At 56.1% G+C, this 18,331-nt stretch overlaps 1 protein-coding gene across 8 annotated transcripts; it reads left to right on the forward strand.

The window, feature by feature from the left end:
* Positions 1-276: 276 nt before the first annotated feature.
* On the forward strand, positions 277-17,832 carry FBF1 (Fas binding factor 1). 8 transcript variants are annotated; one of them, XM_051634890.1, is made up of 31 exons: positions 970-1,111; positions 2,856-2,974; positions 3,305-3,332; positions 4,011-4,052; positions 4,373-4,463; positions 4,573-4,633; positions 5,172-5,222; positions 5,364-5,508; positions 6,023-6,103; positions 6,885-6,980; positions 7,781-7,919; positions 8,132-8,253; positions 8,684-8,786; positions 8,862-9,218; positions 9,832-9,909; positions 10,191-10,285; positions 10,995-11,053; positions 11,820-11,864; positions 11,956-12,090; positions 12,272-12,372; positions 12,796-13,002; positions 13,469-13,576; positions 13,941-14,080; positions 14,355-14,473; positions 14,591-14,713; positions 15,093-15,278; positions 16,026-16,202; positions 16,338-16,475; positions 16,574-16,679; positions 17,057-17,181; positions 17,656-17,832. In XM_051634890.1, exons 2-31 carry the CDS (start codon positions 2,972-2,974, stop codon positions 17,704-17,706), a joined length of 3,312 nt encoding a protein of 1,103 aa, XP_051490850.1. In that variant the 5' UTR covers positions 970-1,111; positions 2,856-2,971; the 3' UTR covers positions 17,707-17,832. The 8 variants fall into 8 exon arrangements, with proteins under 8 accessions (XP_051490847.1, XP_051490848.1, XP_051490850.1 ...); XM_051634892.1 differs by having other exon boundaries at positions 8,865-9,218; XM_051634887.1 differs by lacking the exon at positions 970-1,111 and adding an exon at positions 277-358 and having other exon boundaries at positions 8,684-9,218.
* Positions 17,833-18,331: the final 499 nt, after the last annotated feature.

Genomic DNA, 18,331 nt, shown 5'->3' on the forward strand with positions numbered 1-18,331 from the left:
TGGTAGGATGTGCTGTGTTTCACCATCAGGAAACAAGGTTTAAACTGTCCTGGTTAGGACTCCTCCGTTCTTTGACAAAATGTTATGGTGTGGTTGCCACAAGTGTGGAGCCTCTTGTGCTTCAGTAGAAGTGATTTCAGTGTCAAGGAGTGACACTTGGGAGCATCACTGTTCCCCTTGGAGAGTCTGAAACAAGCAGTCTGTGACCGTGGTTTCCAGCCTGATCTGAACGATGGGCTCTTGAAAATGCCACTTTCTGCTGCAGCCTTTGGAAGGAGCCCGTGTGCCCGGCTGGACTTGCAGCACGCAGGGTGAAAGCCGCTGGTAGATGGGTCTGCAGGTCAGGAAATCTCAAAAGGTGAGTGTTTCCCCGGCGATTGTCTGGGACTAAGGAGTAGAAGAAAACAAGACAGGAGGAGCAGGGCTGGTGCCTCCTGCACCCAGCGAGGGTAGAATCCCGGGGCCGGCGTTCAGGGGGTTAACGTCTCGAGCTGTTCCGTTCGGGCAGCCCTGAGCGGAGGGGCGGTGAGACCCCCAGGAGTGATGAGACCCCCAAGGGGCGGTGGGACCCCCACGCCCAGGGATGGACGGTGAGACCCCAAGGGGTGATGAGACCCCCAGGGACGATGAGACCCCCAGGGACGGTGAGACCCCCATGCCCAGGGATGGACGGTGAGACCCCAAGGGGTGATGAGACCCCCAAGGGGCGGTGAGACCCTTACGGACGATGAGACCCCCACGGGCGGTGAGACCCCCATGCCCGGGGGGGGCGGTGAGACCCCCCCAGGGGTGACGAGACCCCTACGCCCGGGGATGGGCGGTGAGACCCCCCACTCCCAGGGGGGGGGCGGTGAGACCCCCAGGGGTGATGAGACCCCCCAGGGGTGATGAGACCCCCACGCCCGGGGGGGCGGTGAGACCCCCGCCCCACCGCGCATGCTCCGCGGCCCGGGCGGCGGGCGGGGAGTGCGCAGGTTCCTGCGGACATGGCCGGGGGAGTCCGTGAGGTATAAAGGGCTCGAGGAGACCCCCCCTGCTTTTTCCTTGCTCCTTTTCATCTCCCCCAGCTGAGGATTATAACCAGGAGGACCGGCAGACCGGGACCCTGCGGGTGGTGATACCTTTCCTTTCCCGCTCCTCCTTGCTCCCGTCTCCCTCTTTCCCTTCTCTCTTTCCCTCCCTCCGTCTCCATCTTCCCTCTCACGGGTAACAACACCGTGATAAGGTTCGCCCCCCTCTTCCTTCGCCCTTGGCGGTTCCTCCGAGGGGAACGCCTGCGTTTGCTGGAGGTTGTTGTTGTTCTGCGCCCCTTCCCCCCCAGCTCTGTGCGTTGCGTGCTGCTGGGTTTTGAGACTGCGGGACCCCCTGCAATTCCAGACCCCCTGTTTCCCCTCAGGACCCCCTGCTCCCTTCCAGACCCCCTGCTCCCTTCCAGAACCCTCTGTTTCCCCTCAGGACCCCCTGCTCCCTTCCAGACCCCCTGTTTCCCCTCAGGACCCCCTGCTCCCTTCCAGACCCCCCTGTTCCCCCTCAGGACCCCCTGCAATTCCAGACCCCCTGTTCCCCCTCAGGACCCCCTGCTCCCTTCCAGAACACTCTGTTCCCCCCTCAGGACCCCCTGCTCCCTTCCAGACCCCCTGTTCCCCCCTCAGGACCCCCTGCTCCCTTCCAGACCCTCTGTTCCCTCTCAGGACCCCCTGCAATTCCAGACCCCCTGTTCCCCCTCAGTGCGGACTGATGGTTGGTGCCCGAGCCGGCCCTGGAGGTCACGTCCTGGGGGGGTGGGGGAGCAAAATCCCGGAGCCCCCCGGCCTCTTTGGGAACCCGGAGCCTCCCGAGGCCCGGTGGGGAAACGGGATAATCCTGCTGGAGTGAGGAGCAGGGGGTCTGGAATTGCAGGGGGTCCTGAGGGGGGAACAGGGGGTCTGGAAGGGAGCAGGGGGTCCTGAGGGGGAACAGGGGGTCTGGAATTGCAGGGGGTCTGGAAGGGAGCAGGGGGTCCTGAGGGGGAACAGGGGGTCTGGAAGGGAGCAGGGGGTCCCGCAGTCGTTGGGCGCCTCGCACCGGCCCGGGCCCCTCCCGCCGGGCCCGGCCTGCAGGCCGCTGCCCTGGGCTGCGGTTCCCGGGCCCCCGGGAGCCCCGGGTGGGTCAAGGCCGGGTCCTCCCGGGCAGGGGCAGCCGGGGCAGGGCCTGGGGGCTGCGGGGCCCGGGATGGTGGGCGTCAGGAGGGCACCGGCTGCCGTGGCAAACGGGGGGGGGGGGGGGCAGCGCTGCTCAGAAACCGGGGGAGCTCCTTCCACCCCTCACCCCGCACCTCCTGCAGCCCTTCCTCTCCTTTGAGATCCCCCCCGGGTGCTGCAGGCCCAAAGAGAGGAGGTTTCCTCCCTCCCTTCTTCCCTCCCTCCCTTCTTCCCTCCCTCCCTTCTTCCCTCCCTCCCTCCCTCCCTCCCTCCCTCCCTTCCTCCCTCTCTTCCTCCCTCTCTTCCTCCCTCCCTGCCCTCTTCCCCTCTTCCCACCCCCTCGGGGTGTTTTCCAGGTTTTGGGCAAAGTGGGAGCCAACCCTTGGGCTCTCAGTCAGCACACAGGGGACGGGGAGGGTGGTATTTGCTCCATCTCAGGTTCTTTTGCTGAGTGGTTCCTTGGTGTCAGTGTGGTGTTCCCCGTGGAAGCTGCTGCAGAAGCTCGAGGGTTTTGGGGGGTAGGGGGTTGTTTTTCAAACTCAGTTTGAGCCTTGTTTAGAAGGGCGTGGAGAGGTCAGAGCAGCATGGAGCCAGCCTGGCAGGCTGCAGAGAGGCCCTGAGCAGGAGAGGGACGTTTGTTTAACAGGAAATCAGGAAATCCTGCTCTCCCCACAGGTAGGAGCTTGGTGTGGATGTGCTCAACAGTGTTAGATCCCCCCACAACATGGATACGGAGATCTGATAAATCAGTAAACAAGCTTGCTGGAGCAGGAGAAGGCTGAGATCCTGCAATGGTGAGTGTGATACAGCACACAGGCAGGCCTGGGAAATCCAAAGTTGATGCTCTAGCAACCTCTGTTCAGAAAGAGAAATTATCTTGAGCACTGGAGGCTTCTAAGTAGCTGGTGATCAGGAGGGGCTGTGCTCACTGTGTCTCACAAGTTTGAATAACTCTGTGTGTGCCTCCTGTTTCACACATTGTTTCCCAAACAGCGTGGGTGAGAGGAGGGCTTTGTTGCTTCTGGGATCCTCTGGAGAAACCTGCTGCTGACTTTAGTGTTTTGAGAAAGTCTGGGTCAGCCTTGCTTTGTTTTCTAATGAGGTAATTTGTCTTTTCCCCATAGGCTGCAAAATCCAAGAAAAGTTTAAGAGGTACATACACTTGTGTGCTTTCCTCTCACTGTCTATAGGTGCTCTGATATGCTGGGGACATGTGGGACAGAGGAGGGGGGACACTGGGATCAGGTGGCAGTCCTGGCTACTGGAATGTTTCATGGCTCATGTCTGAAAGATGCAATTGAGTGTATCGTGTCATTCCTGAACCAGAGATACTCACCTGCCTCTCACATCAAGTAGATTTGCTTATTGGGGTCCTATATTCTTTTCCTGTGGGCTTTTCTAAATCCAGGGGAGAATATATACATTTATTTCAGTTCTTCCTGTCCTCTACTCCCTACCTGCCTGTTTAGGGCCTGCTGCAGCCCCTGAGACTGAAGCTTTTGGGCTTGCCCAGGGGCTCTGAGAAGGGGGTGAGAGCTCACAGATCAAGGGCTGCTTGGGGCCAGTGACTTAATAGAAAGCAGCTGGCTCACTTGAGTAGAGATGTCCCATTTCTGACTAAGTGAAGCCAAATATTTTCTTCACAAAACACTGGATCAAGTCCTGGCAGTTCTTTCTAGGCTGGCAAGGAATGCCTTAAGATGATGATGTTTGAGACCAAACCTTTATTCTTGGGGGTTTTTAAGAGTGAGCCATAATGAAATTGGGAGCTTTTCTACACTTGCTTGGTGAGCTCACCTGCCTCAGTACCTTTTATTTGTCTCATTTCAGGTTCTATCGATGACTTGCTTGGTGACCTCCTGGGATATGATGGTAAAATGAACCTTCTTTGCATCTGAAAGGGCAGCATCCTGGTACTCTTACTCCTCTCCTGGGAACAGAAGGTGCTGGTGCAACAGCCATCCATCTCCAAGGGGCTCCAGTTGTGAAGGGGGATAAAGCAGGGAGCAGTTTTCCAGAGCTAGAGGCCATTGAATAGGTTGGAGGGGGAGGTGAAGTCCTATTTCTGATTAAAAGCCTCTGTGGCTCACAGGGAGACAACAAAAACCCTTTTGGAGTACCTAGGCCAGGAATATGCCCGTGTCCATCATCCTAATCTCCTTGGTTTTTTTGTGGGTTGTTTTTTTTTCTAGATGAACCCCCTGTTACATCTGCCAAAGCTTCCCAGCCAGCCAGGAGCAGTGGTGGGAGAGCCCAGGGCACCAGCTCAGAGCCCAGCAAGAAGTGAGTGCTCAGACACAGCCTCTCCCCCTTGGAGATCTCTCTGTGCTCCCCAGCCCCTTCTGACCTGCCCCATCCTGTGGTCCTGCTAACCCCCAGGCTTGTCTCACAGGTCCTTTCCAGAGGATGATTTCTTCAGCAAACTCCCTGCAGAAGATGAGGAAGCTGCAGAGGTGAGCCCAAATTTTGGGAGAGATCCTGGGTGTCCTGAGGGCTGGGACTGAGCCAGGCCAGGCTTTCCCCTGGTGTCACCCCATCCAAGTTGGCAGCAGGATATCGGGGATAAACTATGGAATTCTGGTGAAGAGGTAAACCCTCTCCAACATGACTGTGGGGTGGGGAAGGTGGGATAAGGGAGTGGGTGGATGGATGGTGGGAGAAGGGCTTTCAGGTGCCCTGGATAAGGAGGAACAAAGTCAGTGGGGCACATTGTGCTGCAGCCCAGCCTGCCTGGGTGCACCTCAGGTGAAGTACTGTAGGAAGGACCCTTCCCCAAAGCAATGGCCTGGGTGTTCCTAATGCTTCTCCCAGGATCTCAGCAAAGGACTCAAGGCACAGGAGGTCTCCAGGGAGGGGGATATCAGGAGGAGTTGGGCATATATTTTTTCCATTCCATAAAATGAGGAAAACTAGGGGCCAGAGTGTGGAAACAAGGGGTGAGGAGTTTCCAGAGTCTGCTTGTCTCTGATCTCTGCTCTCCTTGGCACACAGGGGTCTGGGGCCTCTGACACAGACCCTCAAGCTGTGCTGCAGACCCTGAAGGTAAAGGTGCATAAATGTCCCCCCTCTCAGCCCCACCTGCCCTGCAGCTGCAGCCTCCAGCACCAGCTTCCAAAGGGAGAAGCAGCCATGAGGCAGTAGCAGCACTCAGCCTGCTCTCATCTTTGTCCTTTTGATTTCCAGGACCTGGATGACATGGAAGCTGATCTCCTGGGAATATCAAAACCTGGTTCTGGGCCAGGGGAGAACACTGTGAAAGGTCCTAGGAAACGTGACTCCTTGGGAGATGCTGTGAAAACTGCAGGGAAGCTGCTAGCTCCTGAGAAGGGTAAAAAAGAGTCTCTGCTCTTGTTTTCATAGCTTGGTTCTAAAGTAACAGGGTTTTTTTGTCTTCTGGGATAGAGAACAAAAGGGGATTTGTTCCCTAAAATCCTTAACTTTTTTGGGGCTGTCCCAGATCTCCCTTGGGAGATCCCTGGCCCAGCCTCTTGTTGTGGTCTGGTAACAACCCTAACATCCCTGCTGCCATCTCCCACCATACACCATTTGGCTGTTCCCTGGTGCAGGTCAAACACCAGGCACCTGCCTGATCTGCATGGAAGGCGAGCCAGAGGGGTTGCATTTCAGACATGCCAAAATTGCCCTGCTCTTCCTGAGGCCCTTTTCTCCTCTGCTTGCACGGAGACCTCTCCAGAAAGATTCCATCCCTGTAGGGCTGAGGGGGGACTGTGTGTTGCAATATGTGCTTTTGGGGGCTGCTGCTAGAAAAGTGACCTTCAGCCCAGGTGGGAGAGAGTCATCTCTGTAGAACCTTGTCTCTGAGAGCTGTGGCCTCTTTCTAGGAGACTCTGTACCTGCAGTGGAGAAGAAGCCACTCTCATCTCCTGGTGCTCCCCGGCAGTACAAGAAATTCAACTTTGAAGGTAGGAGGTTGCTTCACTTCAGCATGTAGATGCCTGAGGGCAGCTGAGGACTCTGCCCTTGCTCTTTGCCCACAGCTTGCCCCTTGTGTTAACCAAAGGGTTGGATGGTTAAGGAGATCAGAGTCCTTCACCCCTATGGTGCTGGTGCAAATCTAATCCTTCAGAGTTGACCAAAGGGAAAAAACCAACACAGCTCTGCATTTGAGACCCTCCCCAGGAGATAATTCCTGAGGCCATTTGCATTTTCACATGTGCTTTGGTTTTTAATGACTGTCTGTAGCACTTGGGAGCCCCGTTGGTCAGTGGGCATTCCTTCCAGCTTCCAGACATGGGAGGTGGTTTCCTGACACAGCCAAGAACTGATTGTCAAAGCTTTCACTTTAAGATCAGCATCTATTAAAATTATTAATGGGCTTTAGGTGATTTAGGTGGACTTTCCCCCATTTTCTTCACCTAAATAGTGTTCAAGAATTAGAACACCCACATTTTGAGTTATTTTCTTCTAGGAGAAAGAAAATGGAGAAAATATGTACAGAAACTTAACTCTTGAGTGTTTGAAGTTCAGGAAGACTCAAGGATATCCCAGGTCCCTGCAGAACCTCTGTTCATGGCTTTGGGCAGATGTAGTCTCCTGTCCTCATGTGCACAGAGAGGGGGATAGTGTTTGGTTTAGTGCAGAACTGTTCTTCTAAATAACATTGGGTTGGTTTATTTTTATTGGGATTATTCTCCTTTCCTGCCCCTATGGGGTAATGCCCAGCTTTTGATGGTCCTTTGGCAGTGCTTTCATCTGATGAGGAGAAGGATGCTCCTAAGAAGCCAGCTCAAACAGATGCCAAAAGCAGCTCTAAGAAAACAGAAGAGAGCAAAGAGAAAGGTGAGCAAGGTTGCTCAATGCAGCCTCTTTGTATTAAATGAACCAGCAGCCTGGATCAGCTGGTGTGAGGTCCAGACTGGTTACATGGAAGCCACCTAGTCCCATCTCTCATTAACCAGCATGGTCATTTGGAGAGCAGCTTGTTAAAAGGGTTAATAGTGACACAGCTCACCAAGTGCTTGATATTTCTGGCGGAGGCTCAGGTCTTACCTTCAACTTCATCCAGCCTGTTTCACATGTTACCAAATGACAAGTTTTCTGGGTGTGGATTTGAGTGGCTGAGAGCATCACAGGTCCACACCAAACCACAGCTGAGGCACCCCTGAGTGGGATCCAGCTGCACTGTGGCTGGGATACTGGCACTCATCCCTCTTGTTCCTGCAGCAGGGATGCTAATGGGTCTGATAGTCCCCTAAATCACCTTTCACCTCTATAAATCCACTCTGAACACAAAGAGCAGCTGGTTGGTTAGGGAAGGACTAAGGTACATTGGTGGAGCAGGAACTTTGGGTGAAGGGGGACAGGAATTCTCTGCTTGGAAACTTGCAAAGCGAAAAAAGCTGCTCGTGTTAGAGCTGGAAACCCCAGTGTTAGTGACACCCAGCATTGTCCCACCAGTGGGCACAGTCCAGGCTGTAGTGCATTGCCACTTTGTCACTTGAGAGTTGGTCACTGAAAAGACTTAATTAAGAAATGACTTTGTAAATGGTCCTGAGAGATAAGAGCAGGCTTTGATCTCTGTTTTGAAAAAAAAGAAAAGCCCTGATCAAACCTCCTAGTGTGTGTGATCCCATCCCCAGAGCCACCCCTGCCCACTGCAGCCCCAGTCCGGAGGAGGGAGGAGCTCACCTTTGAAGATGATGGTGATGACCTGATGGAGGCACTGGGACTTGGGAATGGCACAAAAGGAGAAGAGAAGCAGGGAAAGAAGATGGAAGAGTAAGGGCAATGGAGAGGCAGTGGGAGTAAAGCAGGGGATGGCTTGTGCATCGAGATGAGGCTTCTGTGGTGTGAGAGGGGATGCTGAAGGGTCCCAGAAAGGGGCAAGAGCATCTCGTTTTGCAGAGAAGAGCCAGAGCACCCTGGGAAGTCTGTGTGATGAGGAACAGCCATGTGTCAGAGGAACCCATCTGTCACTGTGTCCCCAACAGAGAGGAGCTGCAGCCAGCCCACTTCAAGCCAAGACAAGGCTCCGTGGCCAAAATTCTGGAACCGCCTGGCACGAGGGAGCGCAGGGAGTTCAAACTGGGTAAGAAGTACCAAAAGCAGCCAGGTGAGCACAGCCAGGGACACTGGGAAGGCCTGCAGAGGTGACAGCATTGGCTTGGGAGAGTGAGATTGGTTTCTAAGGGTTGCAGGGGAAATACTCTTTCTGCAGGGGTGAGCAGTGTGGCTGAAGGGCTCTTGGGCAGTGCAGGGGGAAGGGGCTGGTGCAGAAGGGGTGAGCTCTGCCCTCCAGGCAGCCCAGCAGCATTCACACAGTACCCATAACTCATTTGCCCTTTGACATGGGCTGACTCCCAACAAAGACACTTTTCCCAGCCACACTGAGGAGGCACATTGCCAGGGAAGATGTTTCCAGCTTTGTTCTCCCAGAGGCAGTGATCCCAGTGGGAATTGCAGGGGAGGAGGAGGAGGAGGGCTGGTGTCTTTGTAGCTGGGTGTTCTTCTTGGCACTGACTCAATGCTGCTTGTCTGAACAGAGAAGGAAGAGGGTTGGAATGAGGAAGATTTTGTCTTTGGAGTGTATCAGCCCACGGTGGCCTCCACACTTGAGGGCCAGTCGTCAAGGAGGCAGGCAGTGAGGTATAGACAGGGTCTCCTCAGAGGCAGGTCCCCAGAGACCCTCTCAGGCAAGTGTGTGACTGCTTCTCCTTGCAGCAGGTTTTCAGCTGAGAGCAGCAGAGAACCAAAACCAGAGCCCAGCTCCAAACCTCCTCCTCCAGCCAGGCAGAGCTCTCTGCAGAGCAGTGGGGCTGGAGGCGACTGGCTGGGCTTGAAGCATGAGGAGTTCATAGATTTGGAGCCACCATCTCCAGCACAGGCCAGTCCTGCTGCACTCTCCCCCAGCCAGCCCTTGGCTGCAGAGGACACGGCAGCTAAACTTGACCTGCTGGAGGAGGAGAACTGGCTGAGTGCTGCCTTGTCTCGAAAGAAAGCACAGGCAAAGGCCCAGGAGAGACATGCCAAGCCCTTGGAGGCCCCCAGAGGAGGGCTGGATCCCCACTCTCCTGTCAGGTAAAGGCACAGTTCATGGCCACAGAACTCCTGTCTGCTCCATGTGTAGCTGCTCCAGCAGGACCTGTCAGAAACCCTTGGCTCAGATTTAGGAAATGAATTTTAAGCAAAATCTTGTCTCGGGTTGGGGTGATTAACGTGGGGGCTTTCTGATCCAGCTCATAGTCCCAGCATACCCCTAGGCTTTCCTTACAGTTGTGGCCAAGGTTGCACCCTTGGAGTTGTCCTGTATCAGCACAACCCCATGAGCTCCCCCCATGTTCCTTATTCCTGCATTCATTCCCCTTCATTCCTCCTAGTTCCAGGCAAGCCTTTTCCAGTTGAGTTTAAACAGGCACAGGCTTGGGAATCAGAAGTGAATTGCAGACAGCCATGTGTCCTGGACAGGGCTGTGTTACCTGGGGCTGCTGCTGCCCAGGGAAAGGGGATGGGTGCAGCAAGGAGCAACATCAGTGATTGAGGTTTTGAGGTGTCTTTGCTCCCTCTGCAGCCAAAAGGCTGATTCCTGCTGCAGGACAGAGGCTTTTACCTGCGAGGCAGGAACTGGTGTGGGGGGGAAAGGATCTTCCATTGCCTCCTCAGCTCTCTCCCATAGGATGTTTTTTGCTTGCAGCCAGCCAGCTGCCTCCACAGGAGCACCACAGCAGGCAGCTGTCCTGCAGGACAAGGCAGCCAGCACAGACAGCTCTAGGTAAGGCCTCCTTCACCTTCCAGGCATCCTCCATGGGAGAGGTGTCCTGCAGAAAGCAGCTTCCTGTCTGAGATGGGGGAATGGGAAGGGCTGGTAGTCAGCAGTGACCACTTTGGGGCCTCTGTGACTGGGATGCAGCTCTGAAAGACCATCAGGCTTTTGCCTGTTTGATCCCAATGGGACAGCCAAGCTTGAAACTTAGAGAAATGTCAAACAGGATCATGTCCATGTGCCCATCCCTGGCACTGCTGGGCATCACTCCTGCCTCTTTGCCCATGCAGGCAGTTGGTCCCCTGGCTCAGCACCACTAAACAAGCCTCAGCTCACCCGTCGCAGCCTGCAAAGGTGGATCCCTCCAGAGACACCAGCACCCTGGGTAGGTTTGCTGTGGTTGTACAATTTGGGCTGCATTATGCAGAGAGAGGGTCCCCCTGCCCCACAGAAACAAAGGCAGAAGCCACAAACATTGCCCTTGGCCCTGTGGATGCTGTCCAGGCTCTGACCAGCCATTGTCAGACCAGCATGGCCAAGCTGTAGGATCTCAGGATCCCACCATCCCAGTTTTGTGGTGTGGTGGGGATGTTGTGCTGGGGTGTGCTGAACTCTGCAGTGCTGCCTTGGGGGTGTCAGAGGGCTGCAAGAGACTTGCTCTTTCTGAGCAATGGGTGGGCTTCAGGTCATGCTGTCCCATCCCTCTCCCCTCCTGCTGCCCTCACACTCATCCCAGTAGTGCTCTGTGCTGGAAGAGCTCCTCCTGCCCTGGGCTGAGACTCTGCACCAGTTACTCTGCACCAGTTTAGAGGCCACTGAAGGTGGCTTAGAGGACCTGGCTGCTTTCCTAAGGAACAGGGATGGAGGAGGGGCTGTGCTTTGCCCTTAAACTTACTCTGCAGAGCAGACTCCCTCCATCCTGTGTGGGGTGGTGTTGGGATGCATATACAGACAAGCCTGTCTGACCCTCCATCCCTATCACTGGAGCAAAACAGGACCCTTGTCTCTCTGCCCAGGACACCCAGGCTCTCATCCTTCTGGGAAGGGATGGTTCCCATTGCCATGTCTGAATCATGGACTTGTTCATTTTTCAGTCCCCACAGCCTTGTTCCTAGGAGAGCAGGAGACACAGGACCCTGCCCCACTTGCTCAGGTAGGTCTGCTGGTCCCACCTCTCCAAGAGGTGCAGGGTTGGTGTGATGATCTCAAGCCCTCCCCTGGCCAACTTGCCAGCATCCAGCTTTGTTAGTGCTGGTTTGGCAGGAGGAAGGGTGGGCCCAGCTTTGCATTTCTGGGAGCCCACGTTCATGGAGGCAGAGTTTGGAGAGCTCTGAGATGCCACAAGTTGTATTTGTCAAAGCCAAAGTGCATGTGCTCTGGATCCTTTGCAAATCGTGTGTGTTTACAACCCTGCATTGCCTGAGCAGCATTTACACAGTTCCCTGGGCATGTTTGTGTTGTATTAATGAGACAACAGAGGCTCCAGTCAATAAAGGACTTCTCCTTCAACTGGCTTTCCCCAGCATTGTGGTGGAGATGTTCTGAGACTGTTCCTAGACCACTGAAAGAGCATCAGAGCCTCTGACAGAGAGGGCACCTCTTGCTTCATCTTCGAAGCTTCCATTTCTTATCTCGCTGGACCTTCTCATCCTGCCCTGGTGGCAGGACACATGCCATCTCCTAGAGGAGTCATGGTTAACCCTTGAATCTCTCCCCAGCGAGGAATAGGGCAGCATGTCTGGGGTAGGGGTTGCTGAGTGTCACCCAAGGAGAAGGGACCCAGGCCAGCAATGAGGTTGGGCTGGAGAAGGGTCGAGGAGGGACAGCAGGAGGCTGGGCATGGATCCTGTGCCCAGGCTAGGTGGAGATGTTCTCCTCAGGGCTTTACCTCCCTGAGAGCATCCCTGTTGTCTTCACAGGTGACTGCTCCCAAAGTACATCTCCAGGCTGCCCCACAGCTGCAGGTGAGACATGTGCCTTCCTTTGGGGGCTGCTGGCCACATAACAAACCCTCTGATCCTGAAGGGCCTCAATCTTCTCTCTCCACCCCCACAGGCAGAGCCCCCAGCCCTGGGTTTGCAGCATGAGAAGAGGCTGGGGGCTTCTGTAGCCCAACTCTGTGAGGATGTGTCAGGCTGTCAGGGAGCACTGATCAGTGCCCAGAGGCGTGTGGCAGAGCTGGAGAGCCAGGTAGGCCCCATCACCTGTTGGGTGGGGACCCACGGGTGACCCGGGGGGGGGAGAAGAGGTCAAATCTGCTCCAAATAGCATCAGGGTGACAGGTGAAAGAGGAGAAACCTCCTTCTCCAAGTGCTGCTGTAGGAGCTCTGTCCCTGGGGTGGCACAGAGACCTTCTCCATCTGCTCCACAGGTCCAGATGCTGGAGCAGGAGCGGATGCAGCACAAACTGCTGCTGGAGAGTCTCCAGCAGCGTCACCAGGAGGACTTGGATCTCCTCAAAAGCACACACAGGTACCAGGCTCCTTGTGCTCCCCTCTGTGTCACATCCCTGCCTGCAGCCCTGTCCATCTCCCCTGCAATGGGAGTACTGGAGGACTTCCCAAGTCCATTCCTGGGGTGGGCAGGCACAGAGCCATATGGATGTGGACCTGGCGGGGACAGAGCAGCCCCATGGGTGACCCAAGGTGGGGTCCACTCTCACCAACACTGTCCCATGGCTGACAAGAAGGAAGAGCTAGTCCCATTTCCAGCACGTTTCCCAGCCAGGGCACCACACTGGGCAGTGGCAAGTGGGTCAGGACTCAGACTGTGAAGCAGCCTGTGCCTCAGTTTCCCCATGCACACAGCAACACCGCTTTGTTCCACTTTGGGTGGAGAGCACCTGGAATTGCCATGAAAGCAACACTTCTTCCTTGCTGTGACCTCTCTGGGCAGGAGCCAGGTAAAGGTGGTGGAGGAGACCTACAGGCAGCGGGAGGAGAGGCTGCAGCAGGAGAAGGAGCAGCTGGTGGCTCAGCTGCAGACACAGAGGCAGGATAAGGAGCAGGCAACGGCAGAGCTGGTGGCACAGCACCAGCAGCGCGTGGCCACACTGGAGCAGCAGAAGGTGCTGGAGGTGGAGCGGCTGCAGGAGCTGCAGAGGTGAGAGTGGCATGAGCAGCATGTGTGGGGCTGGTACCTTCTGTCTCAGCAAAGGAACCGGGGAACAGTTTGGGGACCTGGGGAAAGGAGAAGACGGACTCCAGAAGTGTTGGGTTGTGGGCATCTTGGTGGCTTTTGGAATAGGGATTTGCTTTGTAGGTGGACACTGGCTGGAGACATGGTTCAGAGTGAATGCTTTGTGTTTTGAAAGATGCTGAACCCAGTGTTCTCTTTCCCCAGGTCCCTTTTAGTCAGGTCAGTGAGTCACTGATGTCCACCTAGTTTGGGTCAATGAGAAGTCAGGTTTGACAGAGAAGCCTGTACCCCCAAATGTGGATACCTGCCAGTGGGATGCCCTGTGCCAGCTCAGCTCCTGGGGCCTGGTTCTCAGCCCCACAACCAAGCCTCTTCCATGGTGCCTGTCACGGGGAGCACTGGGGTGTGACTGGTGTCCTGTGTCCTGCAGGGTGTCTGTCCAGGAGATGCGCAAAGACTATGAAGAGCAGCTCCAGAGGCTGAAGTGGCTGAAAGACCAGGAGGTGGATGCAGTGACCAGTGCCACTTCACACACCAGGTACCAACAGCCATCATTGTGTCCACACCTTGTTCCCTAGCCATGGTATTCCCTATCCTGTGGGAAACCAGCCTTGGACCATGGCAACAGGAACCATCCCCTCTCCCACCTGCTACCCCCAGGGACACTGAGCTGTGTAATTGCCATCAGTTCTCCCCTAAGCAGCAGCTACAACTTCCTCCTATGGAGGCCTCCTATTGGAGGTGATAGCCTCCTATTGAAGGTCATACCTCCTATTGGGCTATGACCCCAAGAGGTTGGGGCAGGGCTGCCTGGCCTTTGGCCCACCACACATCCCCCTCTCCATTGTGGGAGACAGAAGTATGTCCCACAGGGGTGACACTCCCCTCACTCCTCTCTGCAGGTCTTTGAACACTGTCATCGAGCAGATAGAGAAGTTCTCCAGAGACCTACGTGAACTTTTGCAGAAGGTGGAGACCCTGCACCACACCACCTCCCAGGAGCTGGACAAGGAGGCCCGGCAGCGGGACAGGCAGCACAAGGGTACATCTGCTGTTCCCCTTGCCAGGATGGCTTCAGAGTCCTCACTGGGGCTAGGGACACCCAGAAAATGGGAAGAACGTTGGGGCTCTGGGTCAGCCAGGGGCTGTGACCTTGGTCACAGGACATCTTATTGTCTTCCTCTTACAAATGGGTGTCCTGGTGATGTGCAGAAAGTGATGAGCACAAGTGCATGCAGCTTTTCCATGAATATGGTGTGGATAGAGGAGGCTTCTAACCTCGTGCTGCTCATGGCCCTGCTGCTGTCTCTGCCCAGCACTCCAGGACAGGCTGTCACAGCAGCAGAGGGACATGGAGGAGGAGAGGAGCCGGTTCCAGGAGGTGATTGCCAAAATGGAGGCCAGGCTGGGCGAGCAGACTCGGCTGCTGGAGCAGGTGAGCCCACATTGTGCCCTCTCCTGTCTGGGTGTGGGGGGGTGAGTCTTGCCCACTGGAAGTTCCTGGTTTGGAGCCTGTAAATAAAATCTCTCTGTCCTCTGTGTCCGGATCCAGGAGCGATGGAAGGCAACAGCAGAGCAATCCAAACTGGAATCACTGCAGCACTCTCTGGAGGAGCAGCGGCGAGTCACGGCCCAGCAGCTGGCCTTGGAGAGGGCAGAGCTGGAGAGGGCAAAGGTGAGATGGGCAGGTATCTCCAGGTGCTTCTCACATGTCCCCTGGGTCTCACTGGTCCTGTGCTAAGGTCTGTGGTGGATGAAAGAGCTGGGTGTCAGGCTGCAGCATCCTCCCTCTGCTTCCTCAGTCCCACACGTGGTCACACAGTTGAATCTCCATCAGGCCCCAGGTGGGTGCAGGAGGCTGCTGTGATGCATGCTGGTTCTTGAGGAGTGTGGGGCTACAACCTGGGCAGGTTCAGGTTGGGCACCCACAGGCTTGAACCAGCCTCCAGACATTGCAGGGGGTTTAGTGGCAGAGATGGGTTTGAGGAAGAAAATCCCTGCAGTGAACGGGACTTAGTGCTCTTCTCTCTCCCCCCTCTTGTGATGCTCCCCAGAGCACTTTGCTGGAGGAGCAGACGTCGGTGATGCAGAAGTGCTCGGAGGAGCGACGGAAGCTGGCGGCCGAGTGGGCTGAATTCCACACCCAGCAGCAGCTGAGCAAGGAGCGGATGGAGCGCGATGTGGAGCGAGCCCGGCAGGTGGACTCCCAGAGAGAGGGCACCATCGTCAGCCTGGCCAAGGTACTGCAGGGGAGCCCCTCCCCGCGGCCTCCCGCACCGCCCGGCAGGTTCACCCATCGGTCCTGCCCGCAGGGGAGACATTCAGAGCTGCCTTCGGGTGTTTCAGGCAGAGACATCAGTCGGGGTGGTGGGGAACAGCTTCCACCAACCTGTTTTAGAAGTTGACTGAAGCATCAGTTGCTTCTGTCTCTGCCCTTGGCCTGTGAGGGGGCTGGGCAGCCAGGCCAGGGGCAGCTGCCTCTGTTGGGAGAGGAAACCCCACGTTGGGTTAAGTGAAACCTCCCTGTGCCATGGGGAGATGTCCAGAGTCAGTTCTGCTCCCCCAGGAACGTGCAGAGGGAATATCTGATACAGACAGTGTAGCAGAGCAGCATCTTTAAGGCCTACCAGGGTGAAAAGTGACCATTCAGGCTGGATGATCTCCACTGCTGACTAACTGCTGTGCCTTGAGCATGTTTAGGGTTTGCAGCATGGTGAGGGGTCTGTCCTTTCTGGGTAAGGAGTGTGTGTCTGTCTGTACAGTCCCAGCTCTGCCAGGGCCTGGTCCCTGATGGGGAGGTAGAATCATAGAGTTGTCAAGGTTGGAAAAGACCTTGAAGACCATCAAGTCCAACCTGGTGTTGTTGCTCCGTGCCCCACACTGGCACACATAAGGAGCTCAGCAGGGACAGATCTTTCCCACCACTTGGGAAGGCACGAGATCGTGTCCAGGACAGGGCACGTCATGCGTTGGTTTCCCCATCCTAGGAGCAGGCAGAGCTGAAGATTCGGGGCCAGGAGCTGAAAGTCAAGGAGGAGCAGCTGGCAAGGGACAGGGAGCTGCAAGAGGAGGCCTGGCAGGAGCTGAGGCGGGAGAAGGAGAAGGTGAACAGGGCTGAGCTGTGCGTCCGGCGGCAGGAGGAGGAGCTGAAAAGCATGGCCAGGGTAAGGAGGGAGTCTGTGCTGCAGGTCAGAGCTGGGCAGGGGCTGGCAGCAAAGCTGGGGTTTCACACCCCTCGTGAATCGTGTCCTGGGAGGGGACGCAGAAAGGAGCCCTGCCCCAGCCTCCCTGCCTTGCAGCTCTCGTCCCAGAAGCACGAGGAAGGGGAGCGAGCCCTGCGGGAGGCGACCAGGATCGAGTCCCAGCACCACAGCAGGTTGCAGGTCATGCAGCAGCACTTGGAGCAGCTCAGGCAGCAGGAACAGCGTCTGCACCAGGTAAATACCCTCTCACCTTCCCTTCTCAGCCCCAGGTTACCCCACCAAGGGCCTGAGCTTTTGTCAACAGCTTCTCTCTCTCTCTCGTTCTCCTGGAGATGAGGCAGGAGTGGCAGAGCACAGCTTTCCAGATGACACAGCCCAGCAACCCCATGACACTCCTGACCACAGGCCAGGACCTCTGTGCCCCCTCCAGGATGCTGTGTAAGGCTTCCTGCATGCTGCTGATGGGAAGGGATGTGCTGGGGAGCAGCTGCACATGTAGTGCACTTCTCAGGAGGCTTGGGATGTTCCTGGGGGCAGTTTTAGTTCCTCTGTAGATAAACCTCAGATGTGAGTTGGCCTCCTCATCCTCTGAAGGAGTTCAGTGGAGCTCTCTGAGCCAGAGCAGTGCCAGGAGGGATAGAAGGGGCAGGAAGGGAGAGGCAGGTGGGTTAAAACCCATCTGAACTGTGGAAATCTGGGGAGGACTCTGCTGCAGGGACATGCAGGCAGCAAAAAAATGGATGCTGTGCTGTCTCCATCTGCAGTTGCTCTAATGGCAGCAGCAGCAGCAGCACATACCCAAGCTTTTGTTCCAGGTTTTCCACCTCCCAACAGGAATCTCCCTCAGCACAGCCATGGGGATGGCAAGGAAAGCCTGGCCACGGCCAACCCTGAGGTGCTTTATGCCCAACTGTTGCTGCTCAAGTACAGGGACCAGCAGGTGAGGTGGTGAGGAAACCAGAGCTGGAAGGGGCTTCAAACCAGCTGGGTGGGAGCAGGGCTGGGTGAAGCCTGAGAAGCTGTGGGGGCTGAGCTGCTGGGTGGGCTTGCAGAAGCCATGGGCACCTAGAGGAATGATGGCAGAAGCAAAGATGGGTGGGTCCTCACAGCTCATCTCAGGTTCATCAGTGGCTCAAGGGGGTTGCCCCTCACCTCACCCCGTCCCCTGGGTGGGAGAAAAAAGCTCTGCTGGACTCTGGCTTCATGATGTCCACATCCTCTCTCATCACCCCCCTGCTTCCCTGCTGGGTCCTTCCCCAGTTGGTGATGCTCTTTGAGGAGCCCATACACCCAGGGATACCACAGATGGGCACCTGTTCACTGCATGAAGAAGAGTCATGATCATGAGGATCACCCTGCACGGGGACTCTGTGGCACTCTCTGGTATCCATCCCATCCCTCCCTCTCTTCCCAGGACCAAGATTTCTTAGAGGAGGAGGAGTTCTTCCTGGAGAGCCTGAAGTAACATCCAGCAACACTTCATCTCTCTCAGACCGAGGAGGTAGCATCCCCATGCACTCCCAAGGGACAACTGGGCTGCTGTGCCCTCTTTGTGGAAAACAGCCAATAAATAATTCCAGTTCTTAGTCAAGGAGCTGTCCTTCTCTTCTAAAACAAGCTCTGAGTGTTAAAAGAGTGTGAAGTCCATCCCCAGGGGCTGTGAAGCCACAGTTTGTCTGGTCCCCATCCCTCAGCACCCAAGTCACTGGCTACCTGGGAACCATACTCCCTCGGGAGGGTGGATTTAGTCAGCCACCCCCATGGATTTTGGGCTGGCAGCTGCTCACGGTGTGGCTGTGACAGCCAAAAGCTGCAGGGCAGGGCCGTCATGGCTGTGCTGAGTTTACCAGCCCCCCCTGCTTCCCCCGAGGATGTTCCGTAGCTCACAGGCAACGCCAGCTGTTCCTTTTTGGGCCCGTTTCTGCGCCGCGAGGCCTCTCCACACCCTTCAGGGGGATCTGTCCTGGGGACAAGAAGCGATCACTGGTGGAGATGGGGCGGCGGGGACCTTTCCAGTCAGGCCTGCAGGAGGCAGCCCCGTTGCCATGGCAGCGGGGGGGGGGCCTTCCCGAGCGGGCGCACCCCCCGTC

This window comes from Apus apus, chromosome 17, assembly GCF_020740795.1.
Source record: "Apus apus isolate bApuApu2 chromosome 17, bApuApu2.pri.cur, whole genome shotgun sequence".
Classification (NCBI taxonomy): Eukaryota; Metazoa; Chordata; class Aves; order Apodiformes; family Apodidae; genus Apus; species Apus apus.